We start from the raw sequence: 27279 nt of genomic DNA on the forward strand, positions 1-27279 counted from the left end.
CATGAAAAAGACAATAGTTTGTGTGTTATTCGTTTAAGCACACTATGTGTGTCTATTGTTGTGACTCATCTCTGTCCATGGTCACCAAGCACCCTTGCAGCTTGGCTGTGCCTTCAAGGCTTTGGACCCTCCCTAGCCTTGCCTCCTTCTCTCCATCCCCATGCCCATTAGTGGTTGGTGGTCTGCCCACTCTGTCCAGCAGCCTGGTGCCCATTGGGCAAGTTGACCATGTTAAGGGCACACTGATGAACAAACAGGCCAGGGAACCTGCCATCTCCCCAGCCTCCCCTGTGCCCGCTCAGTGGGCAAATATACGCCAATCACATCAAAGGGGAGATATAACAAACGCCTTAATTACCAATTGGACTTAATATCGATACACCTAATACTAATACTGTAATACTATGGCATGTTAGTGAATGACTATTGCTCTTAAATATGGAAGCATGGCTGTTCTATATATCGGCTAGAGCTCCATTGTGCCTCTCTTTTTCTCCTCATTGCTCCCCTATGAGGTCTAATGGGGGGGGGCGTTTAAGCGGCCCGAAACCCGGGTCAGCACCATCACTAGGGCCCAGGACCCCAAACCAGCCATTTAAATAGGCTCTTTGTGGTGTTTTACTCTCTCGGCATGAATATTTTATGGAGTCTTAACGTCTGTAGACTCTGGAGGCCTCTTGGCACAGGCCATGCACAGTCTCCTAATGATCCGATTGGGAGCAAAGTGGGTTGAGTTCTCTGCTGGAGAGAGGTAGAGATGAACACACACAGGCAGGCAGGAGCAAACACATGCACAAACACATGCGTGGACATACTGGCACACACACAGAGGCTGGCGAACACGCACGGCACACATGCACGCACACACAGGTACGCACACACAGGTACACAGAGGAGAGTCACCTCGTAGTCGATCTTGAATCCTCAAATTGCTCTTTAGGCTGTTTTATCCTTTTTACATGGACAGGAATACAACATGCAATAATTTGATCTAAATTAATGGATTCTCTACGATAGGTCGTGTTTATGCTTGTGTGTGTGTGTTTGAGAGAGAGAGAGAGAAAGAGAGAAAATGGGAGATTAAGAGAGATAGACCAAATACTCAGTGGACGGACTGGTTTAATGTTGTTTAAAAGTGATTTCATATTTTAGAAAATGTACAAAAAATGTTTTGCAGAAATGATCCACCCTGTTTTTCATTAGTGAGATGAATGATAATATTTCAAAGTAAGTACTCTAGTTAGACGGAATTGGACGGCGAAAACCAAGGGCCGTGTACTTTAAATTAGTTTGTAAAGGATGTCGCAATGTTTCCACGGCTAAAGAAATCTATTACGTTCCGAGTATACAATTACTGTAAACATAGCATTACAGCCAAAGGAGACAGGGTGTTCAACATTCTGTATTGAATACATGTTCTCTATTGACACCATTTGACAAGGCAAATGATTTCCAAGCACGATGTGCATTTCCCAGCATCCCTTTTGTCAGATGCCGAGCCATCTGAATCATTCGAATTTCAATACATTTACCCAAACAAACATTCCGTGACACTCCGTTTTTATTCCATTGAATATATACCTCTAGGACTCAAACACATCGCTCCCTCTAATTGCCAGTAGGGCTGTGTTCAGTCGTTCAGTGGTCAAGCCAAGTGGAGCCAGCAGACTGACATTATTTCTATGAGTGAATGATCTAGCTACAGCACACCTCTCTGTATATCCTGCTCTCCTTTGTCGAGGTGCCTCCTTTATTTTCGGCTTGTGATAATGGACCGCATGATTGTGCTGAGTCGGGCAGCTGAGTTAGACACCTCCGGTGGCCTTCAGGGTCCTGCTAGGCTACTCGAGCCGCTCCCTATGTGTTTTCTACTGGGTGGAAATGGCTCCTCACCGATATAGGAGCCAGTGGTAATTGGTGAGGGGAGTGGGGAGAAGGAGGGGAGAGGTAGGGTGTGAAGAGGTGTGGCGCTGATGTGGTGCTTTCTCTGCCAGAGGTCCCCTCGGCTCCCCCTCTTCCTCCCCCTTTTCCTCCCCCACTTCCTCCCCCTCCAGGTGATGACACAGCACCTCGTTAAGGCCTCGGTGTCTGGAGCTGCCACGCCAGGGTGGAGGGGTGATTTATTACCAATGATCCTCCCTGCCCTTCTCAGATTAAAGAGACGCTTCCCAGCTCGTGGCACAAACATAACAATTGCATTACACAGCATGTCTGGAGGGAAGGCGGAGAGCAACAAGCTCTTGGAGGCGCGCTATATGAATATTTATGGATGTGGTGTGAAATTATCATTTTTTTCTGAGATTTTGTGGTCAACACTGAACAGTATAATAGTATTTGGTTGTGGACTGTTTAAAGGAGAAGTATTTTTTGTTGGCTCTGGATGGCATGCAAAAAAACATGCACAAATGCACATTGGCTGCGTTTACAAAGGCATCCCAATTCTGAACTTTTTCCCCACTATTTTGACCAATCACATCAGATCGTTTCACATCAGATCTTTTTCAGAGCTGATCTGATTAGTCAAAAGACCAATTAGTAAAAAAAATACATCAAAATTGGGCTGCCTGTGTAAACGCAGCCATAGAGACACACACACAGACACATGGGAGGGAAGGGATTTGCATAAACACCTACGTACACACCCCTACTGCATATAGGCTAGTATTATAACTGCATACCTAGTACTGTATTTGAACAAAATGTTATTCAGAGTTATTCTGTTTCAGTGTTTATTGAGATGAAATGTGTTGGGAAGGCCAGGCCACCTTGGCGGCTTCTGTGTGGCTTTACAGGGACTCACTGTAGTGTGTGTGTGTGTGTGTGTGTGTGTGTGTGTGTGTGTGTGTGTGTGTGTGTGTGTGTGTGTGTGTGTGTGTGTGTGTGTGTGTGTGTGTGTGTGTGTGTGTGTGTGTGTGTGTGTGTGTGTGTGTGTGTGTGTGTGTGTGTGTGTGTGTGTGTGTGTGTGTGTATTTGTATATACTGTATGAGTGTGCTTACGTGTGTCAGTAATAGTGTGGTACACATGCTTCAATGCATTTTTTGGAGAAACAGACACATGAACAATACACACACACACACACACACACACACACACACACACACACACACACACACACACACACACACACACACACACACACACACACACACACACACACACACACACACACACACACACATTGCTAGCAGCAAGAGACCGCAGTAGTACTGTGTCCCTTCTGCTCTCACTATATGTAGCTGTCAGTAGCGGTCAGTGCCGTTTATGAGGCAGGACGGTTATTTTCTTCATGAGAATGGCTTTATTTCTATTACAGCATGTTGGATGACTGTCATTCAAATTCCATTCACCCAGTTCAATGTAACATCGATAGGTTTAGTCTACTACATGATACTTTTAAATGCGAGTAAAACTAAATGCATGCTCTACAACCGATTGTTGCCCGCACACGTCCGCCCGACTAGCATCACTACTCTGGACGGTTCTGACTTAGAATATGTGGACAACTACAAATACCTAGGTGTCTGGTTAGACTGACTTTAAACTCTCCTTCCAGACTCACATTAAGCATCTCCAATCCAAAATGAAATCTAGAATCGGCTTCCTATTTCGCAACAAAGCATCCTTCACTCATGCTGCCAAACAAACCCTCGTAAAACTGACTATCCTACCGATCCTTGACTTCGGCGATGTCATTTAAAAAATAGCCTCCAACACTCTACTCAGCAAACTGGATGTAGTCTATCATCACAGTGCCATCCGTTTTGTCACCAAAGCTCCATATACTACCCACCACTGAGCCCTGTATGCTCTCGTTGGCTGGCCCTCGCTACATATTTGTCGCCAAACCCACTGGCTCCAGGTCATCTATAAGTCTTTGCTAGGTAAACCCCCGCCTTATCTCAACTCACTGGCCACCATAGCAACACCCACCCGTAGCACGCGCTCCAGCAGGTATATTTCACTGGTCATCCCCATAGCCAACATGTCCTTTGGCCGAATTTCCTTCCAGTTCTCTGCTGCCAAAGACTGGAATGAATTGCAAAAATCACTGAAGCTGGAGTCTTATATCTCCCTCTCTAACTTTAAGCATCAGCTGTCAGAGCAGCTTACCGATCACTGTACCTGTACACAGCCAATCTGTAAATAGCACAGCCAACTACCTCATCCCCATATTGTTATTTATCCTCTTGCTCTTTTGCACCCCAGTATCTCTACTTGCACATCATCATCTGCACATCTATCACTCTAGTGTTAATGCTAAATTGTAATTATTTTGCCTCTATGGCCTATTTATTGCCTTACCTCCCTACTCTTCTACATTTGCGCACACTGTACATTGACTTTTCTATTGTGTATTTGACTGTACGTTTGTTTATATGTAACTCTGTGTTGTTGTTTTTGTCGCACTACTTTGCTTTATCTTGGCCAGATCGCAGTTGTAAATGAGAACTTGTTCCTGGTTAAATAAAGGTGAAATAAAATAAATTTAAAAAACACTCAAATCTTCCCTTTTCCCATCATGAGGTTGCTACAACCTAGCCTATGAATTAAAGTTTATACGTAGGTACACATATGTCGAGATAAAAATTTGAGGTGACAGACAGTTGCAAACAAGAGTTTCTATGGACAAATTTAGGCATTTTTATCGCTGTTTCGTTTGCTTCTGTTTAAGAAACGTTCTTCAACAGAATCGGCGGAATGAATACACCCCTGATCACACGTAAACACAGTTCACTTTCATAGTATTCCTTCTCTCCTCTATGCACTCTCCTTCTCTCACCTTTTCCCTTCGTTTGTGGACTTCAATGCAGAACACATCAGCTGGATGCGAAAAATCCTTTCCAAGCCAAACCATGTCATAACCACTACACACAGCCTACATCGTTGTCCCCATATTAGCTAAAGTAACGTCCTAGTCAACATAGCTAATATAAATAATGTGTTAGTAAACCCGCTACAATCATGCAGTAATGTTACAGTGTACAGTCAGTCAGCAGTTACACTGGCAGGCCCCGGTGGCAATAAATGAATAAAACCAAAACCTTGACTTGGAAGAGTTCCAGTGTTGTGTTGGATAATCATAGCCAGCTAGCTAACATTGCATCCCTCTGTTTGAGCTGGGTGTTTCAGTAGGCTAAACTAGCTAGCTGCATTTGCTAGCTAAGTAAGTGAAACTGAAGGTGAAAAACATCTCTCTCTCGCTTGCTTCTCCTTCATTTTTGTAGAAATGAATTTGTTGAAAACTGTTCAACAATTGTCTTTCTCTCTCTTTGAGTCAACTACTCACCATATTTGATGCACTGCAGTGCTAGCTAGATACAGCTTATGCTTTCAGTACTAGATTCATTCTCTGATCCTTTGATTGGGTAGACAACATGTCAGTTCATGCTGCAAGATCTCTGATAGGTTGGAGGACGTCCCCAGGAAGTTGTCCTAATAACTGTGTAAGTCTATGGAAGGGGGTGAGAACCAAGAGCCTACTAGGTTTTGTATTGAAGTCAATGTACCAAGAGGAGAACGGAAGCTAACTGTCCTCCGACTACACCATGGTGTACCCTACAGAGTGCTTTTGAGGCTACTGTAGACCTTTGCAAAACAGTGTGTTTTAATCAATTATTTTGTGACGTGAATACATTTAGTATACTTTTATCTAAAAAGGATAACTTTAAAAAAATAAAATTCACTGAGGAGGATGGTCCTCCCCTTCCTTCTTTGAGGAGCCTCCACTGGTAGCTGTGGTCTCTCTCTCTCTCTCTCTCTCTCTCTCTCTCTCTCTCTCTCTCTCTCTCTCTCTCTCTCTCTCTCTCTCTCTCTCTCTCTCTCTCTCTCTCTCTCTCTCTGTCTGTCTCTCTGTCTGTCTGTCTGTCTGTCTGTCTGTCTGTCTGTCTGTCTGATCACTGGAGGGGGTATTGCCCTGTGTGTGTGTTCAGTATGTGTGAGTGAGTGTGTGGGTGTGTGTGCTCAGTCTTATACGCTGTAGGGCTAGCTCTAACATTCTTAATGGTACTCTTTAGGCCCAGTGGGACAGTTCGGCTCCCGAGGGCCCCGTGGAGATAGAGGTTAACACGCCATCTGTGCTGGAACTCAGAGGAGGCCCCTGGCTTACTCCTTGTTCTGTTTTATTACAATCCCTCTCTTAGTAGAAGTGTAATGTTTATATACTGTACATCATCTTGAATGCAGTTTCCTTGTCACTCACAATGTGTTGTAGGGGTTTGGAGGAAGGGATCTTCCAGCTCAAAGTAAGTTATTAGAGAGAGAGAACCAGAGAGAGGGAGGAACAGATAGTATGAGTAGATAGAGAGAAAGAGAGACAAAATGAGAGAGAGAGAGATAAAACCATGGAGAACCAAACAGAGAATCAGCCAGATTAAAAGAAAGAAAGATACACAGACAGACAGAGAGAGACGGATACTGCTGAAGCCAGGGTAGCTTGGCATTGGAGTCTTCAGAGATCAGAGTCCCTCTCATTGTGCACGGCCTTGTCAGGGTTTGAATACTGTCTGTTCAGCACTTGAGTGTGATTAAAGGAAGTGACTTCTAAATGGTTGCCTTGCACAATGCGCTGTGAGGGATTGCTGTCTCTGTGTGTGTGTGTGTGTGTGTGTGTGAAGAAACACAATGAATCTCCATATTCCACACACTTTTGTTAATCTATTTCAAGCTTCCGATAATGCACGTGCACTGTTTTTTTCCTCCTTTCTCGCATTTTCCCTCCAAATGAGGATGTATGGCTAGAAGCACGACATAGAAAATTGTAAACATGTCAGAGTGGGGATTGATACGTCTGGGGATTTTTCTCATCTCCGTTTATTTTTTTATTTTTAATAATGCAGCATTCCCGCTGGGAGCAGTGGGTGTCCAAATGAGATGAGATGGGAACCGTACCGTTGTAACTTGGAGGAAGAGCGGATGATGGTTTGATTGACCGCTTTGTAGGAGATGGAGGATTAAGATGTTGGATAGATGATTGTCTGACTGACGCTGTCGTGTGTGTGTCAGGGTGGAACAGGCTAGCACTTATTCATTCCTTTATTCATCCCCTGAGAACCTACTTGTTACTTCTACTACCACTACGACGTGTTCATCTCACGTACAACGTATCTCATTCAACGACTTATTATCACACAGCAGGTATTATTACAACGTATGTGAAGTGGAAATGTAACGGACAACCTTGATGTCTCCTCTAGCAACAGGCTCCAACCGACTGAGCATTCTGGACCGTATGCACTTGTACATGGGACTGAATAGGCTCAAGCTCTCAGACCTTGGCCATTCACAGACCGTTGCTTTTCATATCAGACAAGTCTACCCTGTTGCTGGGCAGAATGGTTTTGAGGAAGGTATGGTGTAGACAGGAGAGCAGTGCAGGTTGGGTTTACGCTTCACTATAATGTTCACCTCAGATATTGGGCTTAATAGTGGAGGCAAAACCCCTCCTTGAAGCAATACACAATTGTAACTGCATGGAGGTGAGGTGGGAGCTATTTTAGCCTGCACGGTGGAAGTGGTTAACCCACTGTACCCTTATTCTCTTACGTATGCAGTGCCATTAAGGTGTCGATAACCTTCAAAAGAGGGATCTGGAAAGCTTTCTGTCATATAATATTCCTGTCTTTCTGTCTGCAATAGCAAGGGTGTTTACACGGGTGTACAGTACCTTCTGCTCTCTAAAAGAAACTCCTCTCCCCTCACTGACTTCTGGATGGCCGTTACTTCAGTTTTTCCCTCTTTAATCAGTCTATGCGTCGTCCCTCAATCCCGCCTTCCATCTTCTCTCTCTCTCTCTCTCTCTCTCTCTCTCTCTCTCTCTCAGCATACAGCTTTCAGGCTGACGAATACTGACGGGTGTACCATACTGTACGTTTTCCTTCCTTTCCTACAGTCTTACCCTCTGCTAATTTATTTTGCCCTCCCTCCATCTCCACCGTTCCATACATGCTAACTCTCTGTAGTTGTGTCCTGAATGCCTGTCAAAAGTGTGCCCTCTTTCACTCTTTGCGATGCAGAGGGATTTATAATTTAATATCAGGCACTTTGAAGGGTCTCACATAACCATATCGATTAAATATCATTGTGATGAGGACCGTCACTGTGCTGGCTAAGCTGGAGATCTGCCATAATTAGGCACCCGGAAAAGGCTACAAAGCGTTGCGCCTTGCCGGTCGAAGCCCGGGCTTTCTCTCTACCTCTTCTGGGTGGCCGACTGTCCACGTTGGTCCCTGCCCAGCTGCCAATGCCATGTTTTCGATAGCGTGTTTGTTATGCAACATCTCAGTGATCCAATCCACACTGGAAGCACCACTTGGGTTTCTAAAAACGACGTTCAATGCAGTTGATACATTTCCAACGTGACGCACTGCTTCTCCAATCAACAATAAAAGCTCTCTTTAGCCGAAACATGCTTGATACGGTTGTCCTAATCTCTTTTTATGTAATGGGATGTATGTGAGTATTTTGAGTAAAGCATTAGGAATGAATACATTCGGATACATTATCCAAAATCGGATCATGTATGGCTTACTATATATAGCAACATGCTATATTTGTTATGCTGGTGAATGAGGACCCAAAAGCGACGTAATAAAAACAGAGTCTTTATTCCAGTATTAAACAAACAATGATTCTCCTGGATATTATCAAAGGTAAATCCAAAACAGGAAACTGAAATCCTCTCGTCAGTAGAGAGGAACGATTGGAGACGCGACCACAGACTGCAGGTCGCTTCAGGAAGGCACAGGCCGTAGCTGACATAGACACCTGCTCACACGCAGCATCTGAAGAAGGCAAAAACACGACAGGGCGGAACAAGGACACAGAACAGCAAACATCAAACAAGAATCCGACAAGGACAGAAGCGGAAAACAGAGGGCGAAATAGGGACTCTAATCAGAGGGCAAAATAGGGGACAGGTGTGAAAGAGTAAATGAGGTCGTTAGGAGAATGAGAAACAGCTGGGAGCAGGAACGGAACGATAGAGAGAGAGAGCGGGAGAGGGAGAGAGGGAGGAGGAGAGAGAGGGATAGAAAGAGGGAAAGAACCTAATAAGACCAGCAGAGGGAAGCACAGGGACAAGACATGATGATCAAAGACAAAACATGACAGTACCCCCCCACTCACCGAGCGCCTCCTGGCGCACTCGAGGAGGAACCCTGGCGGCAACGAAGGAAATCATCAATCAACGAACGGTCCAGCACGTCCCGAGATGGAACCCAACTCCTCTCCTCAGGACCGTAACCCTCCCAATCCACTAAGTACTGGTGACCACGTCCCCGAGAACGCATGTCCATGATCTTCCGTACCTTGTAAATAGGTGCGCCCTCGACAAGGACGGGGGGGGGGGAGGGAAGACGAACGGGGGCGCGAAGAAAAGGCTTGACACAAGAGACATGGAAGACAGGGTGGACGCGACGAAGATGTCGCGGAAGAAGCAGTCGCACAGCGACAGGATTGACGACCTGAGAGACACGGAACGGACCAATGAACCGCGGAGTCAACTTGCGAGAAGCTGTCGTAAGGGGAAGGTTACGAGTGGAAAGCCACACTCTCTGACCGCGACAATACCTAGGACTCTTAATCCTACGTTTATTGGCGGCTCTCACAGTCTGCGCCCTGTAACGGCAAAGTGCAGACCTGACCCTCCTCCAGGTGCGCTCACAACGTTGGACAAAAGCCTGAGCGGAGGGAACGCTGGACTCGGCGAGCTGGGACGAGAACAGAGGAGGCTGGTACCCAAGACTACTCTGAAATGGAGATAGCCCGGTAGCAGACGAAGGAAGCGAGTTGTGAGCGTACTCAGCCCAGGGGAGCTGTTCTGCCCAAGACGCAGGGTTTCGAAACGAAAGGCTGCGTAATATGCGACCAATCGACTGATTGGCCCTTTCTGCTTGACCGTTAGACTGGGGATGAAACCCGGAAGAGAGACTGACGGAAGCACCAATCAAACGACAGAACTCCCTCCAAAACTGTGACGTGAATTGCGGGCCTCTGTCTGAAACGGCGTCTAACGGGAGACCATGAATTCTGAACACATTCTCAATGATGATTTGTGCCGTCTCCTTAGCGGAAGGAAGCTTAGCGAGGGGAATGAAATGTGCCGCCTTAGAGAACCTATCGATAACCGTAAGAATCACAGTCTTCCCCGCAGACGAAGGCAGACCGGTAATAAAGTCTAAGGCGATGTGAGACCAAGGTCGAGAAGGAATGGGAAGCGGTCTGAGACGACCGGCAGGAGGAGAGTTACCTGACTTAGTCTGCGCGCAGTCCGAACAAGCAGCCACGAAACGGCGCGTGTCCCGCTCCTGAGTAGGCCACCAAAACCGCTGGCGAATAGAAGCAAGCGTACCCCGAACGCCGGGGTGGCCAGCTAACTTGGCAGAATGAGCCCACTGAAGAACAGCCAGACGAGTAGAGACAGGAACGAACAGAAGGTTACTAGGACAAGCGCGCGGCGACGCAGTGTGAGTGAGTGCTTGCTTTACCTGTCTCTCAATTCCCCAGACAGTCAACCCGACAACACGCCCTTCAGGGAGAATCCCCTCGGGGTCGGTAGAAGCCACAGAAGAACTAAAGAGACGGGATAAGGCATCAGGCTTGGTGTTCTTATTTCCCGGGCGATAGGAAATCACGAACTCGAAACGAGCGAAAAACAACGCCCAACGAGCTTGACGTGCATTAAGTCGTTTGGCAGAACGGATGTACTCAAGGTTCTTATGGTCAGTCCAAACGACAAAAGGGACGGTCGCCCCCTCCAACCACTGTCGCCATTCGCCTATGGCTAAGCGGATGGCGAGCAGTTCGCGGTTACCCACATCATAGTTGCGTTCCGATGGCGACAGGCGATGAGAAAAGTAAGCGCAAGGATGGACCTTATCGTCAGACTGGAAGCGCTGGGACAGAATGGCTCCCACGCCCACCTCTGAAGCGTCAACCTCGACAATGAATTGTTTAGTGACGTCAGGAGTAACAAGGATAGGGGCGGATGTAAAACGCTTCTTGAGGAGATCAAAAGCTCCCTGGGCGGAACCGGACCACTTAAAGCAAGTCTTGACAGAAGTCAGAGCTGTGAGAGGGGCAGCCTCTTGACCGAAATTACGAATGAAACGCCGATAGAAATTAGCGAAACCGAGAAAGCGCTGCAACTCGACACGTGACTTAGGAACGGGCCAATCGCTGACAGCCTGGACCTTAGCGGGATCCATCTGAATGCCTTCAGCGGAAATAACAGAACCGAGAAATGTGACAGAGGAGACATGAAAGGCGCACTTCTCAGCCTTCACGTAGAGACAATTCTCTAAAAGGCGCTGGAGTACACGTCGAACGTGCTGAACATGAATCTCGAGTGACGGTGAAAAAATCAGGATATCGTCAAGGTAAACGAAAACAAAGATGTTCAGCATGTCTCTCAGTACATCATTAACTAATGCCTGAAAGACAGCTGGAGCATTAGCGAGACCGAACGGCAGAACCCGGTATTCAAAATGCCCTAACGGAGTGTTAAACGCCGTTTTCCACTCGTCCCCCTCTCTGATGCGTACGAGATGGTAAGCGTTACGAAGGTCCAACTTAGTAAAGAACCTGGCTCCCTGCAGAATCTCGAAGGCTGACGACATAAGGGGAAGCGGATAACGATTCTTAACCGTTATGTCATTCAGCCCTCGATAATCCACGCAGGGGCGCAGAGTACCGTCCTTCTTCTTAACAAAGAAAAACCCCGCTCCGGCGGGAGAGGAAGAAGGCACCACGGTACCGGCGTCGAGAGAAACAGACAGATAATCCTCGAGAGCCTTACGTTCGGGAGCCGACAGAGAGTATAGTCTACCCCGAGGGGGAGTGGTCCCCGGAAGGAGATCAATACAACAATCATACGACCGGTGAGGAGGAAGAGAGTTGGCTCTGGAACGACTGAAGACCGTGCGTAGATCATGATATTCCTCCGGCACTCCTGTCAAATCACCAGGTTCCTCCTGAGTAGAGGGGACAGAAGAAACAGGAGGGATAGCAGACATTAAACACTTCACATGACAAGAAACGTTCCAGGATAGGATAGAATTACTAGACCAATTAATAGAAGGATTATGACATACTAGCCAGGGATGACCCAAAACAACAGGTGTAAAAGGTGAACGAAAAATCAAAAAGGAAATGGTCTCACTGTGGTTACCAGATACTGTGAGGGTTAAAGGTAGTGTCTCACATCTGATACTGGGGAGAGGACTACCATCTAAGGCGAACATGGGCGTGGGCTTCCCTAACTGTCTGAGAGGAATGTCATGTTTCCGAGCCCATGCTTCGTCCATAAAACAACCCTCAGCCCCAGAGTCTATCAAGGCACTGCAGGAAGCAGCCGAACCGGTCCAGCGTAGATGGACCGACAAGGTAGTACAGGATCTTGATGGAGAGACCTGAGTAGTAGCGCTCACCAGTAGCCCTCCGCTTACTGATGAGCTCTGGCTTTTACTGGACATGACATGACAAAATGTCCAGCAGAACCGCAATAGAGGCAAAGGCGGTTGGTGATTCTCCGTTCCCTCTCCTTAGTCGAGATGCGAATACCTCCCAGCTGCATGGGCTCAGTCTCTGAGCCGATGGGAGGAGATGGTTGAGATGCGGAGAGGGGAAACACCGTTAACGCGAGCTCTCTTCCACGAGCTCGGTGACGAAGATCTACCCGTCGTTCTATGCGGATGGCGAGTGCAATCAAAGAGTCCACGCTGGAAGGAACCTCCCGGGAGAGAATCTCATCCTTAACCTCAGCGTGGAGTCCCTCCAGAAAACGAGCGAGCAACGCCGGCTCGTTCCAGTCACTGGATGCAGCAAGAGTGCGAAACTCTATAGAGTAATCCGTTATGGATCGATCACCTTGACATAGGGAAGCCAGGGCCCTGGAAGCCTCCTTCCCAAAAACTGAACGATCAAAAACCCGTATCATCTCTTTAAAGTTCTGATAAACGTTAGAACACTCAGCCCTTGCCTCCCAGATAGCTGTGCCCCACTCCCGAGCCCGACCAGTAAGGAGTGATATGACGTAAGCGATCCGAGCTCTCTCTCTTGAGTATGTGTTGGGCTGGAGAGAGAACACAATATCACACTGGGTGAGAAAGGAGCGACACTCAGTGGGCTGCCCAGAGTAACATGGTGGGTTATTAACCCTAGGTTCCGGAGACTCGGAAGACCAGGAAGTAGCTGGTGGCACGAGACGAAGACTCTGAAACTGTCCTGAGAGATCGGAGACGTGAGCGGCCAGGGTCTCAACGGCATGACGAGCAGCAGACAATTCCTGCTCGTGTCTGCCGAGCATTGCTCCCTGGATCTCGACGGCAGTGTTGCGAGAATCCGTAGTCGCTGGGTCCATTCTTGGTCGGATTCTTCTGTTATGCTGGTGAATGAGGACCCAAAAGCGACGTAATAAAAACAGAGTCTTTATTCCAGTATTAAACAAACAATGATTCTCCTGGATATTATCAAAGGTAAATCCAAAACAGGACACTGAAATCCTCTCGTCAGTAGAGAGGAACGACTGGAGACGCGACCACAGACTGCAGGTCGCTTCAGGAAGGCACAGGCCGTAGCTGACATAGACACCTGCTCACACGCAGCATCTGAAGAAGGCAAAAACACGACAGGGCGGAACAAGGACACAGAACAGCAAACATCAAACAAGAATCCGACAAGGACAGAAGCGGAAAACAGAGGGCGAAATAGGGACTCTAATCAGAGGGCAAAATAGGGGACAGGTGTGAAAGAGTAAATGAGGTCGTTAGGAGAATGAGAAACAGCTGGGAGCAGGAACGGAACGATAGAGAGAGAGAGCGGGAGAGGGAGAGAGGGAGGAGGAGAGAGAGGGATAGAAAGAGGGAAAGAACCTAATAAGACCAGCAGAGGGAAGCACAGGGACAAGACATGATGATCAAAGACAAAACATGACAATATTAGATCCAGTAAAAAAGACTGACGTTTGCTGCTAAGCTGTGTGTTCAATCCCTGCTACAGGGGTACACAGGGTTTGTTCAGAGCTACTGTTGCGTGTCCATTCTAACACAACAGACCTGGTCTATATTAATGACCCGCAGGCTCTGAATCCTCTCCGTATAGTACATGACCTTACAGGCTCTCTCAATACAAACGTTCAAGCTTGTTTTTCTGCTAGCAGTTTTTTTGGTGCCGTGATGATTAATAATTCATAATAAGGATAAGGTATGAATCACATAGGAGAGTGCACATATGCCCCACTTTTAACAATAATGTGTGAGTGTCCGTACCTTGACAGTTTTTGTTTGTGCAAATAGGTGATTAAGCAAATCGAGAGCTTGGGACTATAAGGTTCTATTGGCAATTGAGTTATTGACGTAACCTTGATCTGTTCAATGTTCTCTACCTAAATAAACCCAGGAAAAAAAGAAACGTCCTCTCACTGTCAACTGCGTTTATTTTCAGCAAACTTGACATGTGTGAATATTTGTATGAACATAAAAAGATTCAACAACTGAGACATAAACTGAACAAGTTCCACAGACATGTGACTAACAGAAATTGAATAATGTGTCCCTGAACAAAAGGGGGGGGTCAAAGTCAAAAGTAACAGTCAGTATCTGGTGTGGCCACCAGCTGCATTAAGTAGAGCAGTGCATCTCCTCCTCATGGACTGCACCAGATTTGCCAGTTCTTGCTGTGAGATGTTACCCCACTCTTCCACCAAGGCACCTGCAAGTTCCCGGACATTTCTGGGGGGAATGGCCCTAGCCCTCACCCTCCGATCCAACAGGTCCCAGCCGTGCTCAATGGGATTGATATCCGGGCTCTTCGCTGGCCATGGCAGAACACTGACATTCCTGTCTTGCAGGAAATCACGCACAGAACGAGCAGTATGGCTGGTGGCATTGTCATGCTGGAGGGTCATGTCAGGATGAGCCTGCAGGAAAGGTACCACATGAGGGAGGAGGATGTCTTCCCTGTAACGCACAGCGTTGAGATTGCCTGCAATGATAACAAGCTCAGTCCGATGATGCTGTGACACACCGCCCTAGACCATGACGGACCCTCCACCTCCAAATCGATCCCGCTCCAGAGTACAGGCCTCGGTGTAACGCTCATTCCTACGACGATAAACGCGAATCCGACCATCACCCCTGGTGAGACAAAACCGCGACTTGTCAGTGAAGAGCACTTTTTGCCAGTCCTGTCTGGTCCAGCGACGGTGGGTTTGTGCCCATAGGCAACGTTGTTGCCGGTGATGTCTGATGAGGACCTGCCTTACAACAGGCCTACAAGCCCTCAGTCCAGCCTCTCTCAGCCTATTGCGGACAGTCTGAGCACTGATGGAGGGATTGTGCGTTCCTGGTGTAACTCGGGCAGTTGTTGTTGCCATCCTGTACCTGTCCCGCAGGTGTGATGTTCGGATGTACCGATCCAGTGCACATGTTGTTACACGTGGTCTGCCACTGCGAGGACGATCAGCTGTCCGTCCTGTCTCCCTGTAACGCTGTCTTAGGCGTCTCACAGTACGGACATAGCAATTTATTGCCCTGGCCACATCTGCAGTCCTCATGCCTCCTTGCAGCATGCCTAAGGCACGTTCATGCAGATGAGCAGGGACCCTGGGCATCTTTCTTTTGGTGTTTTTCAGAGTCAGTAGAAAGGCCTCTTTAGTGTCCTAAGTTTTCATAACTGTGACCTTAATTGCCTACCGTCTGTAAGCTATTAGTGTCTTAACGACCGTTCCAGAGGTGCATGTTCATTAACTGTTTATGGTTCATTGAACAAGCATGGGAAACAGTGTTTAAACCCTTTACAATGAAGATCTGTGAAGTTATTTGGATTTTTCGAATTATCTTTAAAAGTCAGGGTCCTGAAAAAGGTATGTTTCTTTTTTTGTTGAGTGTAGTACTCTCAATACACTATTCAAACCAATGAGGGTTCGGAACTTTAAAGCCAATTATCTCAGAAACAGCTTTTTGCAGATGGAACCTTATAGTCACAAGCTCTCGAAATGTTGTCTCTGCAGCAAACTGTTGATTGGTGCGTAGTGGAACAAATTGAAGAGAAAGTGTATATGGTCTTTGGGACTGAGGCTGTGCTAATATGAACACCATATCATTTTTGCCTTAAGGACATTCGGTGCCAGTTCAATCTATTGCCCAGCCTTAGTTCAGGAAAAACCATAGGGTTAAAGGTCCTGTTGTCACCTTCTCTACGTGTGCCTTGCTCTAGAAGCCCTAGTTCTTCCCAGCATACCATGCTGTCTGTCCAGAGCTGAGTAAAGACAGGCCAGTGTGTGTGCCCTGCTGAGAAACCGTGCTGAGCTGATAGGCTGAAGAGGACCAGACAGTTATTAATGGCTGCCCCTTATTTTCATCTGCTCCAGGGGTAGTGGTTTACACACTAGGGGCTCATTGTATTTCCTGCTGGTCAATATTCTGCTCTTTTAACCCTTTACAGAGGAGAGGATAGTTGTGACCTCGAGTACGGTATCCATTTTAGGCCACCCTCAGCCTCAAGCCTCACCCCTTTTTGTGTCAATTGTCAACACTCCTTGAGGCTGAGGGTATCCTAAAATGGACCCCTACCAGGCTTGGCATGTCCATGGTGTTTTTGTGGTATTTGCTGCTTATCTACAGCTGCTGCTTATTTACAGCTGGTTTTGATTAGAAAACCTAAAGTCTTTCAGCGCCTTTCGTCAAATGATCAGGCAGTGAGTTTTCTCATTAATGGAAGGAAAACAAATGTCTCTGTAATGATTTTGCTCTGTAATGATTTTGCTCATCATGTTGTTGTATTTGCTACGCGGAAAACCGGTGATATTGCATCTTTCCCAGGAGATTTTGATAAAGCTGTTTGGTGTAAGCATATTCACTGAAGCGCTCTAAGCCATCTTGTTTTTCATGTCGAGTGTTGTCGTGCGAAAATCCTCGAGAGTCAGGTTGGAAAGAATTGACTTCCGACCTCAGGGAATGGAATTGGCAAATTACATTCTGATAAATGTGTGATTAATTTTAATCACTGGCTGCTATTGAACTGCTTTCCCCAAGAACCAGCCAATTAATGAGCCAAAGAGCAGTTGCGACTGGCGATGTATGTCTAGCGTATTTACCCCTGGCAACAGTTTGCCCCCATCCATTTGCTCTCCTAGAAAGGTTGTATGGGTGGAAGCGTGCTAGGGCTATAGTGGGTGCTATCGATTGGTGTGGTCTCTGATTGTGTGTGCGATTAGGTGTGTGTATGTGTGTGCTGCTGATGATGATCGTGGCATGTTAGGCCTGTGATCCTGGCGGTCTCTGACCCTGGTCATCTCACGGCGCCCTACTGATCACAACATTGTCAGGGGATATAATTATACAGGCCTGTGTCCTCCTCCTCCCCACTCGTGTAGAGACATCAATAATTATCTCTATGCATGTTGTATCTACAGTTTGTGTGGAGCATCACATCCAGCTGGCTGCTAGAGCCACTGGGGAAACAGTGGGGTGTAGGAGTTAGGGAAGAGGCTTTGAGTGATGGCTGTACGTTCGAGTAAACAAGCAGAAAGCTCTCTAATCTTGCTGCGTTACATAGAAATATATTTACTACGAGGATTCAGCACCAAACTACTTTTGAGAAATTATCTGAGTGAGCATGTTATCTATTATTCTATGTATTTGACCATTTCTATGCCACTGGACCTGAATATTAAAATTGATATTATATCAGAAAACACAGCTTCTGGCAAGTTTGCATTATTCCCGGGATATTTCCTGCTTTCGTTTTCTCATTCTGTACAGATTCCATTCTGCAATCTCTACACACTCAGTTATTTTGTGCTTTAACTTCAGAGCTTCCCCAGTCCAGATAAAGTGAACACGGAGTTCAAATGTTTACAAAACCCCAGCATTTATGTCAAAGTCATTTTTTCCATTATACTTTCTATCCCTGGGGAGTGGAGCAAGACTAGCGTTTTATTTTAAAAAGTGTATTTCATCTGAAACCTGAATCCTTTGCTCTGAGGAAAATGATTTTGTCTGATATTGTAAACTATGCTCGTCTTTCTGGCCCTGGCTGGAGTTATTGCCATACAAACAAATTTGCACCATCAATATCCTTGATGCTAATCCCCAAATCATGTCTCAAGCTAGTTCTTTACTTTCACTGGATGCGGTCCTGCATAAATTATTGGTGTTAATATTGGCATATCTCTAGGCGAGAAAGCTTCTTTTGAAACGATGCCCGCTCAAATTGGCTGGGACGACTATTCTGCAAAGGCTCAACAATGACAGTGAGTGTGCACCTGTGGTAACTGTTGCCTCCCTGTGTGTGTGTGGATGGGTGAGCAAGCGTGTGTGTTTGTGAAAGTGTTGTGTCAACCTGCATTAGGCCACAAGGCAGGATGTTGTTGTTTCTGCCTGTTTCTACCGTTCACTCTGCTCCCGTGGTCACTGAAAACCCCGACCTTCACTGAAAACCCCGACCTTCACTGAAAACCCCGACCTTCACTGAAAACCCCGACCTTCACTGAAAAACCCGACCTTCACTGATGTAAGCCGAGCTGAGCTGCCATAACTCACCAGCCCAGGTAGCACCAGCTCGGCTCTCAACCTTTCTTGAACCTTGACCCCTTTTTTCATCAGTTGCTAGAGCTTTCAGATCTGAAGAATATGTCTTCCCTCTCTGTTACAGAGGCTTTGGCTGTTATATGTGAGAACACTCTCTCATAGACTAATGTGTACACAATTTGAGAGAAATAAGCTTTTTGTGCACATGAAACATTTCTGAGATCTTTTATTTCAACTCATGAAACATGGCACTAACGTTTTACATGTTGCGTTTATATTTTTGTTCAGTATATTAAGTTGCATGTGTGTCTTGGGCTAAGATGGATGCTGCCTGCTCTCAATTAACCTCTGGAGACCACCACAGGCTCATGCAGTATTAATGATATAAATCACATCATATTACTACTGCGCCTCTGAAAAAAACTATTCCTGGTGTGTCAGTCAACCACATCAAATTCTGACATGCTGGGGTGGTGTGGTGGTTAGCTAATTACCTCGGTGGGAGATTTACAGGAAGTAGGAATTCTGATTTTGTTTCAATATTTACATGTATATCAGTGGGCTTAAGTGTTCCTTTTGTGTTTTTATGATTGATTCATATTCAGAAGATCATATGCTATTAATATTCTTATCCTCGTTGATAGCACACTATATTTGACTGCAGAAAAAAAGCTATGACAGACATCCAGGTGATTGTACCGGAGGTCTGCATCACAGTTGCCAGAAAGTCCAGGAAAGTTACAAGCTCAGCCACACAGAGCACAGACTTGCATAGCCTTTACTCGACATCAAAACAAAATGTACGTATTAACAAATAAATTCTCTTAAGTTCATCGCCTCCTAGAGAAGCGAGAACAAACAAGAACGTTGCCTGGAACACTCCCTCGGCTGCTGTCAGTGTCTGCCTAGTCGTGAATTTATGCATTCGTTTGATGAACGTCAACTAACTTCCCCTTCAGATTCTACCGAGCTAATTATAAACGTGTCGCTCGAGGCAGCGATATGATCGATCAAGCATGGGCTCTTCCAGCCATAATGATTAAATTGGGCTCCGGAGTGGCGCAGTGGTCTAAGGCACTGCATCTCAGTGCAAGAGGCGTCACTACAGTCCCTGGTTTGAATCCAGGCTGAATCACATCCGGGCTGTGATTGGGAGTCCCATTTTTTATTTCAATTGAGGAGATCTTGGAAGGTTTTTGGAATGAGAATGGCGTTGCACCTTGTTTTTAATTTGATTTAACCGGGGTACTTGGGTGTATTGTCAATGGCATTGTTTAGCTGTGTGGTTTATGTGTGATAATTGCATGCCTGTGTTAAATCCACAGCAAATCAATAATCCATAATTGACATTGCTGCAGGCCACCATTCCAGTTTAATTAAGGCTGTTGTTGTAAATCAGGTGGTTTGCCATCAGTTTAGTGACTGACCTGTGTTCTTAACACTGTCACCTGTTTTTGTGTTTCAGATGATGAAGTTTGCCTGGGACAACTACAAGAGCTTTGCCTGGGGCAAGAACGAGCTACGGCCCCTGACCAGGAATGGCCACATTGGGAACATGTTTGGTGAGTGGTGTTTTGTGGCCCCAGGCTAAAAAGCCCCAATCACAGGTTACTGGGGAGCTGCCCGTGAAGGTCTTACAGTCTTTATCAAAAACAGTCAAATGGTCTGCAGTCATGGACACACAATTGTCTGTGGGTCTTAGTCGACCTCTAGGTCAAAGAGTTTTCATTCATGCTAATCGCTCATAGAAGAGGATGCTCTCATTGTGGAAGGTATCTTTCGCTCGTGAACATTTTAGAGACATGCTGGATGCGGATCCCCTGGCTACCATTATTTAATCATCTTTGTTGTGTTGCATATGGTCCACTGTAGGTGGAAAAGGCCTGCAATATGCTTCCTGACTAGCAGTGCATGTTATGTGCATTTCCCACTTGTCGGTGTGTATGAACCCACCTGTCAGAATGGTTCTTTCCGGGTCCATCAGACTGAGATCTGTCCCAGCAGCCTTTATACCACCTTGTCATTGTGTGGCCATTAATCGGACATGGTACCAGAAGGTTCCTCAGGTCCCTAATGACACGGATACACACAAACACGTCTGAGCGACAGGATATCCTGTGATAAAGCTCTTAATAGAAGTGTGATCAGCTTTTAATGAGGATTAGTTTGGTGGGCCTTTGTCTGTCTGACACGCCCGAGTTCATCCACGTCCTGTCTACTTCGATTGTGGAGTATTGAGGCCATTATGTGAGACAATGCTAACCTTTCTCTCCGAGGTTTGATGGCATCTCTTCTTTCTCTCTCATCATGTAGTAGTAATACGATAATGTGTCTTCCAAATAGAAAATGCATGTAAATGTGATTGTACTGTAGTATTCATGTAAATGTGATTGTACTGTAGTATTCATGTAAATGTCATGCATTATGCAAGTAGGGTGATAACTCGGCCTTCTCTCTTCCCCATGTGTTGGAATTAAGATCCAACCCTTTGCATGATATCTGGTTGTATTTCATAGCCCTACAGGTGTAGGATTTTAATTTGATCAGCCTGCAGGACATTTAAAACGTTAGTCATTTCCATTTTGAAAGTTCAAACGTGATTTTCCCTTACGAAAAATGTATCAACCCCTGCTAAAATGTCAATTCATCACAATCCACATAAAAAATTCACATTTCCTTTTGCTGCAGGATTATTTTCCTCCAGTAGCAAATTGACTCAAATTAAGATTTTACACCTGTAAGTAACCATCTGTGTATGGGTTATCATTATGATCATTCTTGTAAAGAACTTTTACGGTAGCTGCCTGAAAGATCCGTGAAAGAAATATCTGTACATTCTATTTTAAAGCAGCTTTGTAGACCTAACACATGGGAAGATCTTACACCTTCTAAATAGTATTGACATTTTTGCTCTACCTAATTACACAGTACCACTTAAGGTGCCATTATGCAGTGAAATGTAGAAATAACACAGACAGCAGCTATTAGAGGTTAGAGGTCACCAAATTCCTACTGGTGTTTATCATTTAATTGCTTCCTATATCTGAGTAACGTAATTATCCTCTGTGAAATAAATATCCCCTATACGGATCAGCCAGATATACGCAGAGTAGATAGCTTATCGAAATCAGTAATCAGTCAATTTGTCTCTCAAAATTGTCTCTATTCTTTCAAGTCTCTGGGGAAAGAGATCGGCTCACTACTTCAACCCAATATCGCTAATCCCACTAAGCAAATGAACTTCCATTCCGTTGGAAATCTGACATGGTTTTCTCTCCCCACGCCCCGTTTACTAATACTGACAAACATGTGGGAAGGGAAGAGAGGCGCGAGGTTGTCCTGTGGGTGACTGTCACACTGTGCTGCAGGAGTGCTACGTTGGAGGAAGCCAGGTGTGAAATTGGATGCTGTGTTCTTTAATTTAATCCCATGACTAAACAGAGATGGGGTGAGATTGGATCGTCGGTTAGCCTACTTGTCACACGCATGTTCTAAACCTGCTGAAAGTCACTGGAACGTCCCTCCTGCTCTCTCTCACTCCAGACTCAGTCAAAGCCCCTGAACGAGAGGTAGGACACATCTGCTGCCTGCCTCTCTTCTCTCTCCATCCTCTTTCTCTGCATCCTCCTAATTTTCTTCTCGGTTTTCCTTCTCTCTTTATGAGTCACGGTTTAAGACATCACGCTTTTCCCTCTTTGCCCATGAAAAGGTCGTGGTACCGCTGGACAACTACAGAGAGAGAATACTGAGGAGTTTACTCGGAAATATTAAGCGCAAGTTCATTCTCCCGTTTTTCACAAAGTTGTGGGCGAGTAATGGCACAGCAGAACTCTAGAGTGAGTGCTGAAGGCTCTTGTGTTTATGTGTGGGAGTGCACTTCACGTGGGAGTTTACAGTACATTGATTTGTTCTGACCAACTACACCTCATTTACAACTTTTTAAAAGCATTTCATCATTATAATTCCTTGTTAACGTTTTTTTTTTCAAGACCCACACATATTTGCTGTAACTTTCAGAATGATAAGTAGGTAACACTTTACACAAAGTGGCCGATGACAGGAACCAGGCAAGAACAAGTGATTTTATGATTATTCTACACTTATTATACACAATTTTATGTTGTTCTAATGCTCATTTTGAAATATAGGGAAGGATAAGTGGCAGCATAATCTCTAACTCCTAGTTGTATCATAGGTTGCTCTAATGTAAAAAGAAAAAAGTCAAGTTGAACCATGAATGTTATATATCACATTGTTGAATGCTGAAGCAGTTGTCGTAGTTGTACGAGCTTAAATCACTGTTTACTTAGACCTGCTGATTAATCTTTGAGAGTCTATTGACTCTTCTGGGAAGGCTTGCCACTAGATGTTGGAACATTGCTGTGGGGACTTGCTTCCATTCAGCCACAAGAGAATTAGTGATGTAGGGCACTGGTGATGGGCGATTAGACCTGGCTGGCAGTCAGCGTTCCAATTCATCCCAAAGGTGTTCGATGGGGTTGATGTCAGGGCTCTGTGCAGGCCAGTCAAGTTCTTCCACGCTGATCTCGACAAACCATTTCTGTATGGATCTACCTTTGTGCACGGGGGCATTGTCATGCTGAAACTGGAAAGGGCCTTCCCCAAACTGTTGCCACAAAGTTGGAAGCACAGAATTATCTAGAATGTCAGTGTATGCGGTAGCTTTAAGATTTCCCTTCACTGGAACTAAGGGGCCTAGCCCGACCATGAAAAACAGCCCCAAACCATTATTCCTCCTCCACCAAACTATACAGTTGGCGCTATGCATTGGGGCAGCTGGTGTTCTCCTGGCATCCGCCAAACTCAGATTAGTCTGTCGGGCTGCCAGATGGTGAAGCATGATTCATCACTCCAGAGAACACGTTTCCACTGCTCCAAAGTCCAATGGCGGCAAGCTTTACACCACTAGAGCCGACGCTTGGCATTGTGCATGGTGATCTTAGGCTTGTGTGCGGCTGCTCGGCCATGGAAACCCATTTCATGCAGCTCCCGACAAAATATTTTATACTCCTGTCAGCAATGGGCGTGGCTGGTAATAGACAAATCCACTCATTTGAAGAGATGTCCACAGTCTTTTGCATGTATATTGAATCTGTTTTTTTTTGTTGCATCGGCTGCAACTCAATCCACTGCATCCGCCTATGTTGCCCTTTCGCATCTGCGGTGGAAAGTGGAAGAGCTGCAGCTCTATTTGTCAGACCAGAAGATATTCTGAAAGTCGGTCTTCTCACGGAAACGTCTGTAGTGGCCGAACAGTTTGGCCTACAAACTAACATGACCACTCTATGGAAAGATGAGACTCTCACGAACACAGTGGTGTTATCTGTTTTACAAGTGTCACGGGACTCGTCTGAAGGTAACCCATACACATTAATGGAAGTATGAAGGTAGTTTTGTGGCAACAATTATTAGGGTTTAAATATGTGTAGAAAATGTAATAATAATATTTCATGAGCTTTCTTATATGTCCTAGATATAGGACAGACACGTCAAAACCTTATTCCGTATGATACATTTGATGGTCTTTTCTGCCATTTATGAATATGTCTTTATTGGCTATCACGTTTAATTTGGTCTCTGAGCCTCAGATGCTTCTTTGTTAGTTTTGTTATATTTGACAGACATCTATTTACTCAGCTTTCTATTTACACAGACAAGGCAAATTGGACAACAAGTCTTCTAAATGTGTCATGGCCGGATGCTTAGAGAAATTAAACGAGTGCTGTTGATATGCCAAGTACAATCGAGGAATGATGTTGACATACTCAATCATGACTCATTGAAACTGGATCTGTTATGGAATTGAAATCCCTATGATAGTATGGAAGGTCGGTTTAATCTTTAATGTGGTATGAGAAATGTTGTTCTCCGTGTAATGCCTTTGACTGGTAATGGAGAGACATAATGCGTCACACTGGCAGATTAGCTTGTGTATGTGTTTTTGGTTTTACTGTCCTTGGGGACCAGAAGTCCTCACAAGGATAGTAAAACAAGGAAAATTCAGACAAATGTGGGCATTTCACTGGTCCCCACAAGGAAAAAGGCTATTTTAGGCTTAGGGGTTAGGGTTAGGGTTACAATTAGGTTTAGGGTAGCCCTTTCCTGCAGTTGAATGACCAAAGTGCCCTCTAGTGGCCTAATTGGTGGAATGTTTTTCATAATTTCATAATTAATCAACTTTTTTTTTTTATGCCGAAATCTGTTGTTTCTATGTCAAACGGTTTTGTTATATTTCAGTTCTCTGTGATGTATATAAAGTGTAATATGCACTTAAATGTAAACTTAAAATTGAATACATTTCAACTCTACAGTACATCTAACATGGTACAGGTGCCTTCTTTTTTTGAGCCCATAACCATGTGTGTGAGGTGTATACTTTTGTTTCAAAGTAAATTTGTTGGACTACCAAGAAACACTCTGTGTGACCCTGATTTAGCCCACTACAGTAAAAGGTTATTAAGAGTTAGGGGATTGGGAAAATAGGCTTGTCAATGGGAATCAATTGTTTGGTCCTCACAAGGATAGTAAAACAAACCTGTGTGTGTGTGTGTGTGTGTGTGTGTGTGTGTGTGTGTGTGTGTGTGTGTGTGTGTGTGTGTGTGTGTGTGTGTGTGTGTGTGTGTGTGTGTGTGTGTGTGTGTGTGTGTGTGTGTGTGTGTGTGTGTGTGTGTGTGTGATGTATTCATCGCAGCCACAATCACCCACCTATGTAGTTTGACGTTTCTTAGGAGAAGTTACATTCTAATAAAACAGTTGAAGTTGGAAGTTTACATACACTTAGTTTGGAGTCATTAAAACTCATTTTTCAACCACTCCACAAATTTCTTGTTAACAAACTATAGTTTTGGCAAGTCGGCCAGGACATCTACTTTGTGCATGACACAAGTAATTTTCCAACAATTGTTTACAGACAGATTATTTCAAGTATAATTCACTGTATCACAATTCCAGTGGGTCAGAAGTTTACATACACTAAGTTGACTGTGCCTTTAAACAGCTTGGAAAGTTCCAGAAATTGATGTCATGGCTTTAGAAGCTTCTGATAGGCTAATTGACATAATTTGAGTCAATTGGAGGTGTACCTGTGGATGTATTTCAAGGCCTACCTTCAAACTCAGTGCCTCTTTGCTTGACATCATGGGAAAATCTAAAGAAATCAGCCAAGACTTCTGAAAAAAATTGTAGACCTCCACAAGTCTGATTCATCCTTGGGAGCAATTTCCAAACGCCTGAAGGTACCAGGCTCATCTGTACAAACAATAGTACACAAGTATAAACACCATGGGGCCACGCAGCCGTCATACCGCTCAGGAAGGAGACGCTTTCTGTCTCCTAGAGATGAACGTACTTTGGTGCGACAAGTGCAAATCAATCCCAGAACAACAGCAAAGGACCTTGTGAAGATGCTAGAGGAAACAGGTACAAAAGTATCTATATCCACAATAAAATGAGCACTATATCGACATAACCTGAAAGGCTGCTCAGCAAGGAAGAAGCCACTGTTCCAAAACCGCCATAAAAAAAGCCAGACTACGGATTGCAACTGCACATGGGGACAAAGATCATTCTTTTTGGAGAAATGTCCTCTGGTCTGATGAAACAAAAATAGACATTTTTGGCCATGATGATCATCGTTATGTTTGGAGGAAAATGGGGGAACACCATCCCAACTGTGAAGCACGGGAGTGGCAGCATCATGTTGTGGGGGTGCTTTGCTACAGGAGGGACTGGTGCACTTCACAAAAGATGGCATCATGAGGCAGGAAAATGATGTGGATATATTGAAGCAACATCTCAAGACATCAGTCAGGAAGTTGAAGCTTAGTACAATTTTTTTATTTTACCTTTATTTAAACTAGGCAAGTCAGTTAAGAACAAATTCTTATTTTCAATGACGGCCTTGAAACAGTGGGTTAACTGCCTTGTTCAGGGGCAGAACGACAGATGTTTACCTTGTCAGCTCAGGGATTCGATCTTGCAACCTTTTGGTTACTAGTCGAAGGCCGTCAAGGCCGTGACAAATAAAGTTTGATTTTATGTATTTTTTCTCTCTCTCTCTCTCTCTCTCTCTCTCTCTCTCTCTCTCTCTCTCTCTCTCTCTCTCTCTCTCTCTCTCTCTATTTCAATTAAATTAAATTCAAGGGGCTTTATTGGCATGGGAAACATATGTTAACATTGCCAAAGCAAGTGAATTAGATAATAAACAAAAGTGAAATAAACAATAAAAATGAACAGTAAACATTACACTCACAGAAGTTCCAAAACAATAAATACATTTCAAGTGTCATATTATGTATATATACAGTCTTGTAACGATGTGCGAATGGTTAAAGTACAAAAGGGAAAATAAATAAACATAAATATGGGTTTTATTTACACTTCTTCACTGGTTGCCCTTTTCTTGTGGCAACAGGTCACAAATATTGCTGCTGTGATGGCACACTGTGGTATTTCACCCAGTAGATATGGGAGTTTATCAAAATTGGGTTTGTTTTCGAATTCTTTGTGGATCTGTGTAATCTGAGGGAAATATGTATCTTTCTCTCTCAATTTCAATTCCCTTTCTCACCCTCTCTTTCTTTCTTTCTCTCTCTCGCTCTCTCTCTCTTTCTCTCTCTCTCTCTCACACACACACGCGCGCGCACGCGGGCACACACTGTGCAGTGATTATCTTAGGTCAGCTTGAAGTGCTCATTTAGCTGGACAGGTAGTTAAGGCTTCCCTGGCTGG

General features: G+C 45.0%; 1 protein-coding gene across 2 annotated transcripts in view; it reads left to right on the forward strand.

Moving 5' to 3' along the window:
• The window catches only part of LOC139573860 (mannosyl-oligosaccharide 1,2-alpha-mannosidase IA-like), a 216271-nt gene that overhangs the window by 82555 nt on the left and 106437 nt on the right, over positions 1-27279 (forward strand). For both annotated transcript variants that reach the window (XM_071397788.1, XM_071397789.1), the window contains exon 2: positions 19994-20090. In XM_071397788.1, coding sequence (XP_071253889.1) covers positions 19994-20090 — 97 coding nt within the window. The remainder of the gene's footprint in view (positions 1-19993; positions 20091-27279) is intronic.

This window comes from Salvelinus alpinus, chromosome 4 (assembly GCF_045679555.1).
Source record: "Salvelinus alpinus chromosome 4, SLU_Salpinus.1, whole genome shotgun sequence".
NCBI classification, from domain to species: domain Eukaryota; kingdom Metazoa; phylum Chordata; class Actinopteri; order Salmoniformes; family Salmonidae; genus Salvelinus; species Salvelinus alpinus.